The sequence below is a fragment of the Mastomys coucha genome, unplaced genomic scaffold, assembly GCF_008632895.1.
Source record: "Mastomys coucha isolate ucsf_1 unplaced genomic scaffold, UCSF_Mcou_1 pScaffold23, whole genome shotgun sequence".
Taxonomy (NCBI): domain Eukaryota; kingdom Metazoa; phylum Chordata; class Mammalia; order Rodentia; family Muridae; genus Mastomys; species Mastomys coucha.
In genome coordinates this window covers 112,921,245-112,936,424 of record NW_022196906.1, presented here as the reverse complement: position 1 = coordinate 112,936,424, position 15,180 = coordinate 112,921,245, and the positions used below count along the sequence as shown (strand labels likewise).

The following is a 15,180-nucleotide window of genomic DNA, read 5'->3' as shown; positions in this document are numbered from 1 at the left end:
CCCCCCCCCAGGCCTCCACCCCGATGTTAGAGCATCATCACCGTATCCTGTCACCCCCTCCCAGGCCTCCATTAGTGGCTCTTTCATATTTCCTACCAAAGCCAGGCCTAGATAGCCCCATCTCCTCCTGAATACATGGCTCTCTGTGGACTTGCCGTAGACAGAGTCCTGCAGCATCTCCCAGACGGTTGCTTCTTCCTAGTGTGTGTCCGCATTCATTCATTCTGTTCTGTGGCTCTGAACTCCATTCCTTCTGGCATCCTAACAGTATTCCACCATATGGATACTTCCATAACGCCTAGCTCATCTGTGACCGGGGCTGTGAGTCCATTCCACTCTCAGACTCTCATCTGCGGTAAAACCTCAAGAACACACTCTGTGTGGAATGTGTGTTGTCATCTCACTTGAGTACATACTAGGAGGAAAATTGCTAGGTTATTTAGTAACTCCTATGTTTAACTTTTTTTAAAAAAATTTTATTTTTATCATTTTATTTTAAGTGCATATCTTGCTTGCATGTATGCCCATGTACCATGTCCACACCTGGTGCCAGAGGAGACCAGTAAAAGGTGTTAGATCCCTTGAAACTGGAGTTACATGTTGTTGTGAGCCGTCATGTGGGTGCTAGGGATTGAACCTGCTTCCTCTGGGAAAGCAGCCAGTGCTCTTGACCACTGAGCCATTTCTCCAGCCCCTTGTTCTAGTTTTAAGTATGTGTCTGTCTTTGTGTGTGCGCATCATATTCATGTGTGTGCAATGCCTGCAGAGGTAGCAGAAGACACTGGACCCCCTGGAATTCGTGAACAGCCCCGTGGAGGAGCTGAGAACTGAATTCTGGTCCTCTAAGCCATCTTTCCACAACCCTCTCAAGCTTGACTTTTTGAAAACATGCCAAATCATATATCCAAGTGATTCCAACAATTTAGATTCCCACCAGCAATGTGTGTGTCGGGGGGGTGTTCTATTTTTACATCAATCACTAGTTCTTAGGTTTCTCTTTGGTTAGAGATGCTCTCCTGGCCACTTCACAGTAGCTCTCTGGTTCATTTCCTGCTCGCTTTTGTGTGTATTGTGAGATAGAAAATCTATTTTCTCTTTGCATTAGGATATGCAGTCATTCCAGCACTGTGCACTGAGACTCTTTTTTAAAGATTTCTTTTATTTGTTTTATGTAAGTACACTGTCGCTGTCTTCAGATACATCAGAAGAGGGCATCAGATCCCATTGCAGATGGTTGTGAACCACCATGTGGGAATTGAATTCAGGACCTCTGGAAGAGTAGTTTTATTACATTAGTTATTTATTGTGTGTTTACGTACTTGTCACTCATGTGTGCGAGTGTGTGTGTGTGTGTGTGTGTGTGTGTGTCTGTGTGTGTCTGTGTGTGTGTGTGTGTGTGTGTAGGCCAGAGGATAGCTTGTGGGAGTCGGTTCTCTCCGATCTTATGGGCCTGGGGATTAAACGCGGTTGTCAGGGACCTGTACTTGCTGTACCAGCTCATGGGCCTGAAAATACATCATCCCGTTTAGTATTCTCATTGAACTCTCCACTGGCTGTGAAAATGAGTATTCATTCTGGACTTAGTTCTGTCCATTTGTCCAACCGTCTGCCCTTCTGTGCAGTATCCCTGCGCTCTCTTATCTCCTGTAACTTTGTAGTTACCTTCATCATCAGCAAGTGTGAGTAGTCCATGTCTGTTCTTTGTTTTGAAAGATTGGTTTGGCCAGTCTGGGTCCTGTGGCTTCCCACATGTATTTTAAGGTCAGTTTGTGTCAAATTCTTGAAAAGAAGTCAGCATCATTGGATAGGGATCACAGGTTAATCTGGAGACTTTTCAGCGTGAAATGTCTTTCGATCCATGGACAAGGTCAGATGTCTTTACATTCGATTATTCCTTTTTCCACTTGTTGAAGATTTGCTTTTGTGTGTATTCGTGTGTGTGTGTGTGTGTGTGTGTGTGTGTGTCCACCAGGGTGTAGTTCCTACAGAGGCTAGAAGGAGATACCAGCTCCCGGAGCTAGGGTGGTTGCGAACTGTCTGATAAGGATGCAGGATCTGAGATCTGGCCCTCTGCAAGAACAGCAAACATTCTGTGTGCCGACTCATCTCTCCGGACCCTAGTCTTTTTCCACTTCATTTAATAACGTTTTGTGGCTCTCAGAATTTTAAGTTTTATACTTTAAAAATTTTTTCAAATAATCTTAATAATTTTGGTGCTTTTATAAATTGTATAGCTCTGGCTATCCTGGAACTCACTCTGTAGACCAGGCTGTCCTGGAATTCAGAAATCCACCTGCCTCTGTCTCCCGAGTCCTGGGATTAAAGGTGTGCGCCACCACTGCCCGGCCCACCATCTTAGGTTTTATTGTTATGTTTTGGCTTATCTGTTTTGAGACAGAATCTCAGGTAGCTCAGGCTACCCTGGCACTGATTATGGGGCTAAGGATGACCTAGAACTCCTGATTCTTCTGCCACAACCTCGTTCCAGGTGCTGAGATTATAGGATGGCCTACCCTGGGGCCTAGACTTTTTTTTTAAGTTATGTAACATTTCTTATGCTGCTTGTGCTGTTGTTTCAAGTGTAATTAAATTCTAATGTCTTTTTTTTTTTTAAAACACACACCCATGAAGTTCATCCTCTTGTCTGACTCAGTGCTCTAACTGGGAGGACTGTGCTAGAAGCACCGTCCACCCCATTAGTTCCTCAGAGTCTGAAGGGAGAAAGTAGGGTGAGGTGTGGTGGGGTGGGGTGTGTGCAAGCATGGTGCGAGACATCCCGGACAGGATGACTTGATCCAGGTTTGAGTTTGCATGGGATTTCTCCACTTTGTGATCAGTGGCTGGAAATGTGTGCTTCCAGCCTCGGGTGCCAGAGGCAGCTGACTGTCCACATGAGAGACCCAAGCTGTTTTCAGCACAGTGGGAGGTGCTCTGGTGGGGCCACTATTGATTGAGTTCCTTTGCTGTAGTCTAAATGTCTGCAGTGAATCTTTAGGGTAAATATTTTCAAACGTCATCACGCTTCAGAATGAACAAAGGGAAAAAGACCCCTAGCTGGGTCTGGTGGTGCAATCCTGTATTCCTAGTTACTCAAGAAGATGAGGCAGGGGGATCACCAGTTCAGGGCCTAAGGGAACTAAGGAGCGAGTTATGGTTGGTGTAGATAATTTGACTTAAAATACAGAGTAAAAGCAGGGCTAGAGTAGAGTGCTGTGTAAGACCCTGCTCAGTCCCTAGCTCCAAATGAACAAACCAACAAGCAAGAGAAGCAAGGGAAAGGAGGGGACAGGCTCATAGTAAGGAGAGCCTCCGGGTCTGGTGTGACTACGGGCAGCCGCCGCTTCGCGTGGCTGGGAGCTTGGTGGGCGTCTAGCTGCTGTGTGTTTTCCTGACGGCTCTGCCAGCTGGATCCACTCCTGCTTGCGAAAGGCTGATAAAAACAAGGATAACAAGATGAACTTCAAGGAGGTGAAGGACTTCCTGAAGGAGCTCAACATACAGGTGGATGACAGCTATGCCAGGAAGATATTCAGGGTGAGCTGGCTCAGTGTGGCTGTGGGGCCTTGGGTCTGGCCTGAGGCCAGCTCTGAGCCCTGCCCATGGACTGTGCTGGGTTTGCAGGAATGTGACCACTCCCAGACAGACTCTCTGGAGGATGAGGAGATTGAGACCTTCTACAAGATGCTGACCCAGCGGGCAGAGATCGACCGTGCCTTTGCAGAGGCCGCGGGTTCTGAGGAGACCCTGTCGGTGGAGAAGCTAGTGAAGTTCTTGCAGCATCAGCAGCAGGAGGAGGCGGCAGGGCCAGCCTTGGCCCTCTCTCTCATTGAGCGCTACGAGCCCAGTGAGACTGGTGAGGGCCCAGCAGTCCCAGAGCCAATGGCTGGGAGACTCTGATGGAACTGCAGACAGACAAACAGACGTGCTGCAGGGAGCCAGCCCCAGGGTTGCTGACCAATGTGTGGCTGTCCTGTGTAAGCAGGTGGATGGGAGAAAGAGCCCAGTGCCTGCCCGGTCTGGGCCTCATTTTCCTCCTCTTCCTTCTTCGGGGGGCCTTGAGCATTCCTGCCCCAAGGCATAGAAAGAAATGGCTGACAAAGCCAAGGCTATTCCTACGTCCTTCTTCGTTAGACACAGCTTCGATCCAGCTTTGACATGTGATGTAGAGAAGGCAGGGCCTGCTCAACACTTCCAGGCCAGCCTGGTTGGCTTAGTGAGACCCAGTCTCAAAGTACAGAGAAAGGAGGACTTGGGGACATGGCTCAGTGGTAGAGTGCTTGTGTAAGACCCCGTGATCAGACCTCAGGACCACACACACACTCTAGGGACACAGAGGAGGTGACACCCCGCCTTTGGGGCTTTTAGAATAAGAGGAAGGAAAAGAGACGGGGCCTCAGCACACTGTAACTGCAGTCCCACTGTGAGCCCGCGAGGACTGGGTGGGCAGGCAGAGTGGAGAAAAGACTTCTCTTTCCACGGTGGCGGGCAACCAGCTCTGACTGGAAATGGTGGCTTCTTCCTGCCTAGCCAAGGCCCAGCGGCAGATGACCAAGGATGGCTTCCTCATGTACTTGCTATCGGCTGATGGGAACGCCTTCAGCCTGGCGCACCGCCGTGTCTACCAGGACATGGATCAGCCACTCAGCCACTACCTAGTGTCCTCTTCCCACAACACCTACTTACTGGAAGACCAGCTCACGGGGCCCAGCAGCACAGAGGCCTACATCCGGTGCGATCCAGGGAACTGTTAGGGGTAGGTCAGGGTGGGATCCGGGACGGGACCTGGAGGGTCCTAGCCTAGTTGTCACCGCTCTGCAGGGCTCTGTGCAAAGGCTGCCGGTGCCTGGAGCTGGACTGCTGGGATGGTCCCAATCAGGAGCCCATCATCTACCACGGCTACACTTTCACCTCTAAGATACTCTTCTGTGACGTGCTCAGGGCCATCCGGGACTACGCCTTCAAGGTCGGCCGTGGCGGTGGGAGCGGGGAGAGGACACGAGGGAGGACCGTCCCTTCTAACTCATCTTGGGGCTTCTAGGCATCCCCCTACCCAGTCATCCTGTCCCTGGAGAACCACTGCAGCCTGGAGCAACAGCGAGTCATGGCGCGTCACCTGAGGGCCATCCTGGGGCCCGTGCTGTTGGACCAGCCGCTGGAAGGGGTTACCACGAGCCTCCCTTCGCCTGAGGTAGGCAGTGGTACCCTTGAGGTGGGGAAGTGAACCTGGCTTGGAGGCCGATGTGGGTCTTGACCAGTGAGCCATACATCCCCAGCAACTGAAGGGCAAGATACTGTTGAAAGGGAAGAAGCTGGGCGGGCTGCTGCCTGCGGTAGAGGAGAACGGGCCTGAAGTCACTGATGTGTCTGACGAAGACGAGGCTGCTGAGATGGAGGATGAGGCTGTGCGCAGCCAAGTGCAGCAGAAGCCCAAGGTTCTAGGGGAAGTTGTGGGGGCGGGGCGACCCCAGGCCCTTCCCACCCTATTGCCCATGGGACAGTTGCCTTGTCTTGGTTTTTCTGTGGCTGCCATTCAGACCCTCTGCCCCTTCTCTCTTTCTCTGTATCTGTCTCTCCCCTCTCTCTCTCTCTCTCTCTCTCTCTCTCTCTCTCTCTCTCTCTCGTCTGGGTTTCTGGTGCTCAGTGCCCACCTTATCCTACCCTACCTATGGCTCTAACCTGGGCCTCCCCGCGGCCTCCAGGAGGATAAGCTAAAGCTGGTGCCGGAGCTCTCCGACATGGTCATTTACTGCAAGAGTGTCCACTTTGGTGGCTTCTCCGGTCCTGGCACCTCTGGGCAGGCATTCTATGAGATGGCTTCCTTCTCCGAGGGCCGTGCCCTGCGGCTGCTGCAGGAATCAGGTGAGCCTCTGTCCCTGAGGCCCACGATCCTGGCCATCTGGACTGGTCAGGACTGGGCCTGCCCTCTGGCCCTGCAGGGTCCCAACTTGGCATTCCTTGCTTTATGTCCAGACAGAACTGGTGGGGTGGGTAGGTGTGTCTTTAGCCCACCAAGTCCTTCACTGATGACTTGACTCCACCTGTTCTCAGGAAATAATTTTGTCCGCCATAACGTGAGCCATCTGAGCAGGATCTACCCAGCGGGGTGGAGAACAGACTCTTCCAACTACAGTCCTGTGGAGATGTGGAACGGGGGCTGCCAGATTGGTACGGACTTGCTGAGCTTGGAGGGAGGTTAGACAGAGTACTTGGCCTTGATGTCCAGAGCTGTGGAGGCCACAGGATGAGAGGTCTGGGGGCCCTGAGATGGTTTGGAGGCAGGCCAAATTGCCCAGTCAGCAAGTCTGTGTCTGGTGTGAACTCCGGCCCTTTGTCTTGGAGAATGAGGTCACACCTGTCATTCCAGCACTTTCCAGGTGGGGGTGAGGTGGGTGGGTCAGGAGTGCAGTGTTATCCTTGGCTACTTAGTTCGAGGCCAGCCTGGGCTACATGAGACCCTGTCTCAAGCCCTCAAAAGGGAGACTGGGGAGATGACTCAGCCAGCAAGATGTCTGCCATAGAAGCAGGGGGTACTGCGCTGGGATCCCCGCCCACGTAAGAGCACAGGGGTGATGACACAAATCTGTTATCAGCACTAATGCGGCAGAGACAGGCTGAGCTCCGCTCACTGGCCAGCCAGAACCCCTGTCTCAAAAAATAAAGACCAATTGAGAAAGACGCCAGGTCCTTGGCCTCTGAAAGTACATGCAAATATATCCATGTGCATGCGCTCACATGACACACACCTGTATTACACACAGCACCACACACACACAAGAGTGTGGTCAGTGTGGTGGGCCAGCTAGATGCTGGAAGACAGGAGACACTGGACCATTGGATCCTGCTCTAACTCACATTGGAACCCAGATTCTAGTGCACTCTGAGCGGGCTGGGCCCTAGGACTCTGGGGCCAGCCCACAGCTGGTGACTGCTCTGTTCCACCTGTAGTGGCTCTGAACTTCCAAACCCCTGGGCCAGAAATGGACGTTTACCTCGGCTGCTTCCAGGACAATGGAGGCTGCGGGTATGTGCTGAAACCCACCTTCCTGAGAGACCCCGAAACCACCTTCAACTCACGCGCCCTGACTCAGGGGCCCTGGTTGGCTCCGAAGAGGCTCCGAGTCCGGGTATGGCCTGACACGGGGCATGGCAGCCTGTGGAGATCCCTTCCTTCTCACTGCCACCCCTGAACGCTCACTGTCTCTACCCTTCCTTAGATCATCTCTGGACAGCAGCTGCCAAAGGTCAATAAGAATAAGAATTCTATCGTGGACCCCAAGGTGATAGTGGAGATCCACGGTGTGGGCCGGGACGTGGCCAGCCGTCAGACAGCAGTTATTACCAATAATGGTATAGTATGCGCTGGGCCTCGGTTGGGCCGGGCCGCTGGAGCAAGGTCTACACCTTGCTGTTGTTACGGTTTGGTTTCTGCCCTTCTAGGTTTCAACCCGTGGTGGGACACGGAGTTTGAGTTTGAGGTAGCAGTGCCTGACCTTGCCCTTGTACGCTTCATGGTAGAGGATTATGATTCCTCCTCTAAGAACGACTTTATTGGCCAGAGTACTATCCCCTGGAACTGCCTCAAGCAGGGTGAGCGTTGGAGGGGAGGAGCCTGCCAGGAGCAGTGGCGGGGCCAGGCTTCTCTTAACCCATAGCTCCCTGTGCCTTGAGCATCCTCTCCCAGTGACCAGAACTGTCCTTTCCCACCAGGGTACCGCCATGTTCACCTCTTGTCTAAGAACGGAGACCAGCATCCATCAGCCACTCTCTTTGTGAAGATCTCCATCCAAGACTAAGCCTGGGGGTCTGAGGCAGTCCGTCCCGAGAGGGCGGAGCTGTGTCCACACCTCTGGCAAGGCTGGCATTGCTGCACCGGCCTCTGGCGCGGAGCTTGAGGCCACTGAACTGCCTTCAGCTCTAACACATCATCTGAGCTTCTGCCTCTCTGGGGGCCCAGGAGCAGTCCAGTCCCCGGAGTGGTTCAAAATTCCGTTAGGAACAACACTGCATCCCTCTCCCTACCCTCTAGCTGACTTTAGGTTGTGAGTTTTTATATATAAAGAAAAAAAAATCACAAGATGGATCCTTCTAGTCTCTTTACAAAGACACCAGAGAGTCCCTCAAGGTCTGCATGCATACCCCTTCTGATCGTCATGGGGTTGTGTGAAGCAAGCAGGCAGTCAGAGGAATCCTTTCAACAGAGGACAGGATGCTATCCCAGAGTGCCACAGGGCCCTGCCACTGAGAAGGGGACTCCACCAGATGGTGGGGCTCGAAGGCACACATTGCCACATCCGATGCCAGCCACTGGCTTTTATTAGGAAGTGGGAGTTACCCCAGGAGGAGTCTCAGAGTGTGAGGGGCAGGGTTCCCCAGGTTAGAAGAAGCCCAGCTTCTTTTTCTCTCGCTGCTGCTTCCACTTGGCCATGCTGTAGAACTCCTCTTTGGACTTCCCGAAGATGTCTTGGAAATCGGAGTCTGAGAGATAGAACTGGGGGTGGGAGGGTAGGAGTGGGCGAGGAGGGATGGGGTGGGAGGGTAGGAGTGGGCGGGGAGGGATAGGGTGGGAGATTGGGAGTGTAGTGGGAGTTCCTGGAGCCCAGATTCCTGTCCCACCCGGAAGTGTCATCCATTCTAAACTTCTCCAGTCTGCTCAGTGCACTATGGGGCAGGATCCCGTGGGGTCCTCCAGTACAGTTAGGTCTGGTACCCACCTCCCTACGGGCCGGGTCCACACCCTGTGGCAGGTCCTCCAGGGCCTGGTGCATCAGCCTTTCCCGGGGCAGGCTCCCATTGGCAATTGAGCTACTGAAGCTGCTGGAGTGGTTCATGCTGGGGTTCTCACCATCCACCCTGAGGCTCAGCTCTAGCTCATTCTCTGGGCTGTCCTGGGAACCCCTGAAGGCCAGCAGTGTCGGGCGACCTGCCTTGTCATCGCTCAGCCTTGGAGTTAGCTGGACGTTATGGATTTCCTGTCCAGAGAGAAGCCTCAAGGTCCGGGAGCGAGAGGACAGGCACCCACCAAAGACCACATTGAACCCACAGGCCTCTTGGCATCATCTGAACCCCTCGCTCCTTTGAATCTGGATGGACCCTTGCTCCTCTGTCTCTGTCCCCTTCCATCTGAACGCTGACCCCTCTGGGCGGCTGCCAGGGACACTGTCCCAAACACTTACTGCTGTCATCTCAGAGATTGCAGATCCGAGTTCCAGGCTGCCCCCCACCATCTCCTCGTAGGACTGGCTGTTCTGGGGTCAAGAGTTGGACTGTAATCAGGACTAGGGCAAAGGAAGGAGCCCCCTGAAACCCAGGGAGGAGAAAGCCCCCCCATCAGATTAACATGGGGGTGGGTATTATGTCTCACCTCAGGTTCCCTCCCACTGACTCACGGGAGGTCCTTGGCCAGGGAGTGACTTCTTTCAGCCCTCCCATCAGATTAACATGGGGGTGGGGTATTATGTCTCACCGTCCACTTGTAGGGGTCCCAGGTGACAAACCACCCGGTAAAGGTGGCCGGCTCATGGCCCTGCTTGACCACAATGATGGGTGTGGCCAGGCTCCTCTCTGCTGGGTGAGTCCTCAGGTACTCACGGCCCCAGGCCACTGCTTCTTTCTTCCATTCACCTGCAGCTTCCCCAAGCCACAGGAAGATCTGGGCCACAAAGGAGGCCTGGGCTTGGACAGGTGGAGGGACTGCTTGTGACAGCCACCTCTTCCCAACTCAGATGGCCTCAGAAGTGCACATGCATATGCGCAGCCAAGAACCCCCACACACCCACGAACACTTGAGGTCACAGGCATGCATGCATGTATCTAATCTATAAATAGGTATGAAGCACTAGCATGTGCTTGGTACTAAAGACTCAGTGGTAGAAAGAACCATTCTACCTTAGGGTCTCTTAGGCCACAGTCCCTAAGCCAGGTATCATGGCACAAGTCTTTAATGACAGCACTGGCAAAGTGGAGGCAGAAGGATCAATCAGTTCAAGGCAATCCCTGGCTACAGAGAGAGTTTAAGGTTAGCTAGCACAGTCTGCTACTCTGCCCTAAAAAGAGTGCTTGCTTAGCAAAGCCCTAGACCCCAAATACCACAGAAACAGGAGGGGTGGGCCGGGCCTCTAATCCCAGCACTTGGGAGGTGGAATCAGATCAGAACTTCAAGGTTACATAGTAAGTTCGAGGCCATTCTGGGCCTATGTGAAACTGTCTTAAAGAGATTTGAGGACAATCTCTGCCCCCTTAGAGCCTTCATGAGGGAGCAAGCCACATATATGTCTCAGGAGAAAGTGAGGAACTAGGCAGCACCAAGGTCTCCTAAGGTGCACGAGCCTGGGATACCCAGGAAGCACGGTGGAGTCAGGGGAGACTGACCAGAGAGGGCTGATGAGGTAGTGGGGTGAGCTGTGCAGTGGGGGAGACGGAGGTGGAGTCTGGGCTTGGGTTTCTCCAAAATGTTTTCAGAGCTCAGCCTTATCCCAGCACAGACAGTACCACACACAGTCACACACTACCACACACACACAGTCACACTACCACACACACACACATGCACACACTACCACATATACACACACAGTCACACACTACCACACACACACATGCACACACTACCACATATACATACACAGTCACACACATGCACACACACAGTCACACACATGCACACACTACCACACACAGAGTCACACATGCACACACTACCACACACACATGACACACACACAGTGTCACAGCTACAGAGGCACACTGCCCATTGCCATACATCCAGATAGCTGACCACAGCCAGATACTGTCATCTAATGTGTACACATAGACATGTCACATTTTGTTACCTGTCAGGCATTTCTGGCTGGTCAGGTATACTATTTCATGGCCGCACAGAATTCCACAGACTCACAAATGCAGTTGCTCCATCACACCAACAACCAACCCCATTTTCTCTCTTTCCCTCTCACACAGACAGGTGCACACCCAGTGTCACCAGTTTCACCTGCTCTGGTCAGTTCTTGTTAGCCCTGGATTATACTGACCACACAATCACAGGCATGACTGGCTTACACACAGCTACCTAAACGTGCAGGTTCAAAGAGTCACCTGTGTTACCAAGTCAGACCTTCAGACACATGCAGTCACACACAGCGTCACAGCACACTCGGTGTTACACACCATACTGCAAGGCCGCAACCACACACATCCCAACTCTGTCACACCCACACTCTGAGTCCACGGTAATGATCAGCCACAGGCTAGACTCACCTTCACACCCAACTACAGATTCACACCCTGCGTTCCCAGCCCAGCCAAACAGGACTGACTGCTTTACCTCCTGACAGGTGTCTAGTAACATGATGTCATACTTGTCCAAGTCCTCTTGGCCAAAGAACACAACTTCTGTGAGTACCAGGCAGCCTGAGTGACTGGAACACTCGAACAGTCGGGGCTGGATGCTCGACACCTCCTCGGGAAGCCTGGCCGGAAGAGGGGCTGCTAGGGGCGTGGCCTGGACCACACTGGCCCTGGGCCTTCCTCTGAACTCCACCTACCTCTTGACTTTCTCTAGGAGCACCTGCTCCAGGGCAGGGTCCCTTTCTCTCAACGGACATAGTGACCAAAAACCCTTCAGCTGCTGAATGAAGCCATTGGGGTGGACATTGAGGAGGGGGATTCCCGGCCTAGTGGGGAGCACCTGAACCTGCCCTCCCTAGAAGGGACTTCCCTAAACTTAGTTAAGTCAGAAACTGGCCTCAGGTCCAGGGTGGAAGGCACGGACTGAGGCTGGGAGCCAAGGAGACTTGGGTGGACAGCAGGGCCCAGGGATGCGGCTCCTTCCTTCCTTGAGTTATTACTCTGTTCTTAAGTCCTATGCATGCCTCGTCCATTTATCCTGTGGTTTAGGGATCATCTTTAGTGGCAATGCAGGGAGTGGAGTCTGCCAGCAGAGGGCACCATTTCTCCCTGTTAGCCCTGGCACTGTTTCCTCCCCCCCCCCGCCCCCCGCCCTTTCCGCCCCCTTAACGTTACCCCAGGTCTGGAAACAGCAAGGTGGGCTTGACTCCCATGGCCCCTGCAGGAGGAGGGCTGAGAGTCCTGCAGATTTCGTCTTATCTTTCCAGATCTCTGTGTGACCTTTCACTGGAGACCTCCTTGGGAAGCCTGGCCGGAGGAGGGCTCACCTTCGAGCCGCACTCCCTCCTCAGGACAAACGTATTCTCCCCGACCCTGTTACCTCTTGTTACTGGGGTAGGGGGCCCGGCCTCCAAGGGCTTCCCAGAAGTGGAGAGGTTCCTGACCCTCAAGCACTGTTTCCTTGTTATTTCCTGGGAAGACAGTGGCCACCGTCCGCGCCATCTCACGTTGGTCCCCATGACAGCCCTGGCAAGCAGAAGCTAGGTCAAGCTCTGCAGACCTTCACCTCCAGTCCCATGTCCTATCCACTGGGTCCTCTGGGGAGCTGGACCAGAGCAGAGGGAGGCACCTCTGAGCATGGGATCTCCCTTTCAGTCCCCCAACTGCAACCCCATCACCCCGTCTGGGTTCAGAACATGGTTGAGAGATATCTAGGCTTGGGGGTCATCTGTGGTTTATGCTAAAGATAATAAAACAAACCAACAACAACATCAACAATAACAACAAAAACCAAGCAAACTAGACTAGATCTCCCTTTCCCAGAGAGGCTTGGGAGAAATCCCCAGGCAGGAAGGGAGGCAGCCAGACCAGGCTTAGTCCACCCTGGAGAACCCCAGTCCACTTGGGACTGCGTAACTTCCCCTAGCTCCATCAGGGTCCTGGGCCACTTCACACCACCCACAGCATCATCTCCACTGGACCATCTCTGTGAACTAAGTCTGCATCCGTGAGGAGGGGACCCATCTCTGGCCTAGCACCACCTTCCCAGGCTGTAAAGTGGTGGATACCTTCCCAAACCAGAGGTAGCAGATGTGACTTGTGATCAGAAAGAAGATGTCACTGGAAGTGAGAGAAGAGGCACGGGCTGGCACCTCCATAGTTCTGGTGTTGTGGCTCACGGTCCCTTGCACGTGGAAAAGCCTGGCGTCGGATATTGGTGGCCTCTCCCCTTTGTTGCCTGCATTCCCCTATTAGAAGGCGGGGGCCTCAGGGTGAGTCAAGGGCTCCTGGGGCCACACACCCCTGCCCCTATCCTACTGGTGAACAAACTGTTTCAGAACTCAGCACTGTCCCCTGGCCCTTTGCGCGTGGACTGTCGCAGTTCTCTCTATGCAGGACAGTGAAGGAGACCTCTTCAAATTAGACTTGTCTCCCATCTCAGAGGGCTCAGAGCATGGTCCTGTCACCATGGTAGGCCGCCTCATCTAGGCGCAGGCTCAACACAGCCAGGGACTATGACAGCCCTGAAGTGGACCTAAACTGAATCCTTTCTCCCGTGAGTGGCTTATGTCAAGTAGATTTTGGATTGTGAGTGTGAGCCTGTGTGTGTCTGTGTGTGTGCAGTGTGTGCATGTGTGTGTGTGCACATGTGTGTATGTGTGTGTGTGCATGTGTGTGTGTGTGCTCATGGACCACAGGACATCAGATGTCATCCTCAGGAATGCTGTACACCTCCTTGGAGAAAAGATCTCTCATTGGCCTGCAGCTCACCAATTAGGCTAGACTGGCCATCGAGCCCCAGGAGTCTCCTTCTGTGTCCACTTCTGCAGAGCTATGATCACAGTGTGCACCCTCATGCCCAGCATTTCACACAGGTGCTGGGATCACACTCAATCACCCTCTACCAACTGAGCCCCTCTCCAGCCTGTGTCAAAGGGATGAAAGGTCCAACATGGGCCCTACCTGGAAGATTACCAGCCGCCCCTGGAAGATGGCTAGAAAGTGGGGAGGCTCTCTGCCCATGGTCACATGGCCCTGCACCAGCGCCCCCTGGTGCATGAGGTCCAGCTCCTCCGCATTGCAGTTCAGGGCCTTGGTGTCTTCTACAGTGCTTTGGTGGCCCTGCAAAAGGGAGGAAGCCAATGATGGCTTGGGTTTTTCTGTGCCCAGGGTTTTCCTGTCTCACTCTCTAGCTCTTGGGCTGGAAGGCATTTGATACACCAGCAGGTGGGCGTACCTGCCATAGGTACAGGAGGAACCGGGCATGGCCTAGTTTCTGGTATGTGTAGAGGACAAGGTAGCAGTTTCCTGAGCACAGCTGGCCATGGTGCTTGGGCTCTACAGGCTGCCTCTGTAAGTCCTGGATGTACCACACCTGAGGAGCAAGGGGTCGTGGGCACAGATGAGCCTTACCTGCAGCAGCCTGCCCACCTGCATCTAAGCCAGAAAGCTCTCGGTGGCTCATCTGAACCAACAAGCAGCTCGTCCAGTTCTGTGCCTTCCGTGCTCCATACCCGACCTGTGAGTGACCCCTTTCCCCACAGACCTCAGTAACCTCATGCCTTTGCTGGCCCGCTCTCAGCCCAGACAGGCATGCTGTCCCTGGGAAAATCAGGGAAATGGCAAGAGGCTACGGGATGGATCCAGTTGCTGGCCCGTGGCCCCCTCGGTTTAGACTCTACTAGCGTATCCCTGGCTAGGGGCAGATAGCACCATCTTCCCATGCAGAGACGCTCCGCTCAGTCCAGGAGACAGAAGTATGCTTGGAAGGGGGAGGCTGTGGCACTCTGGCGGGAAATTTTCTTTTTTCTTTAAAATGTCATTAACAATAACAGCAACAAAACCCACAAATAAAACCAAAAACTCCTAAACAAACAAAACCCAAGGCTGGGGGAGTGGCTCAGTTAATAGAATGCTGGTACAATGTGGCAGTGTCCTGGGTCAATCCCCAACACCTCCCAGACCTGGGATTCCACCTGTGATCCTGGGGAGGGGAGGCAGTAGGATCAGCAGCTGAAGGCCAGCCTTGACTATACAGAGAGTCTGAGCCCAGTGTAGGATGTTCGAGACCCTGTCAGTTAAAGCAAACAGGCTGAAAATGGTGGCATCTGCTCACATTTGTCCGAGTGATGGCTTGTTACCATGGGAGCCACACTTCAGCCTTAGAACCAGACAGAACTGGTGGAGACAGAACTGTTGGAAGCCGGTGTCTGTGCAGGTTGGCGGGTGACCCAGTTCTTCTCTCCTGTGAGCTGGGGATCATAGCCCCCACCTCTTGGGATCACAGCCCCACCCCTCGGGATCACAGCCCCACCCCTCGGGATCACAGCCCCACCC

General features: G+C 53.4%; 2 protein-coding genes across 8 annotated transcripts in view; one reads left to right on the top strand and one right to left on the bottom strand.

The window, feature by feature from the left end:
* Plcd1 (phospholipase C delta 1) overlaps positions 1–8,078 on the top strand; it is a 23,893-nt gene extending 15,815 nt beyond the window's left edge. For 2 of the 3 annotated variants that reach the window (XM_031344112.1, XM_031344111.1), the window contains exons 4-15: positions 3,405–3,534; positions 3,622–3,853; positions 4,528–4,729; positions 4,819–4,963; positions 5,039–5,188; positions 5,274–5,432; positions 5,700–5,859; positions 6,049–6,165; positions 6,946–7,124; positions 7,215–7,347; positions 7,438–7,587; positions 7,708–8,078. In XM_031344112.1, coding sequence (XP_031199972.1) covers positions 3,405–3,534; positions 3,622–3,853; positions 4,528–4,729; positions 4,819–4,963; positions 5,039–5,188; positions 5,274–5,432; positions 5,700–5,859; positions 6,049–6,165; positions 6,946–7,124; positions 7,215–7,347; positions 7,438–7,587; positions 7,708–7,793 — 1,843 coding nt within the window. In that variant the 3' untranslated portion in view covers positions 7,794–8,078. Of the gene's footprint in view, positions 1–3,404; positions 3,535–3,621; positions 3,854–4,527; positions 4,730–4,818; positions 4,964–5,038; positions 5,189–5,273; positions 5,433–5,699; positions 5,860–6,048; positions 6,166–6,945; positions 7,125–7,214; positions 7,588–7,707 lie in introns of all 3 variants that reach the window. The other variant, XM_031344110.1, reaches the window with a different exon arrangement.
* Positions 8,079–8,285: 207 nt separating this feature from the next.
* Vill (villin like) overlaps positions 8,286–15,180 on the bottom strand; it is a 14,009-nt gene continuing 7,114 nt past the window's right edge. For 2 of the 5 annotated variants that reach the window (XM_031344104.1, XM_031344108.1), the window contains 9 exons: positions 14,081–14,218; positions 13,807–13,965; positions 12,912–13,091; positions 12,224–12,369; positions 11,321–11,465; positions 9,464–9,667; positions 9,174–9,245; positions 8,712–8,969; positions 8,286–8,488 (listed from right to left, as the gene is read on the bottom strand). In XM_031344104.1, coding sequence (XP_031199964.1) covers positions 8,375–8,488; positions 8,712–8,969; positions 9,174–9,245; positions 9,464–9,667; positions 11,321–11,465; positions 12,224–12,369; positions 12,912–13,091; positions 13,807–13,965; positions 14,081–14,218 — 1,416 coding nt within the window. In that variant the 3' untranslated portion in view covers positions 8,286–8,374. Of the gene's footprint in view, positions 8,489–8,711; positions 8,970–9,173; positions 9,246–9,463; positions 9,668–11,320; positions 11,466–12,223; positions 12,370–12,911; positions 13,092–13,806; positions 13,966–14,080; positions 14,219–15,180 lie in introns of those variants that run through there. The other 3 variants (XM_031344106.1, XM_031344105.1, XM_031344109.1) reach the window with 3 other exon arrangements.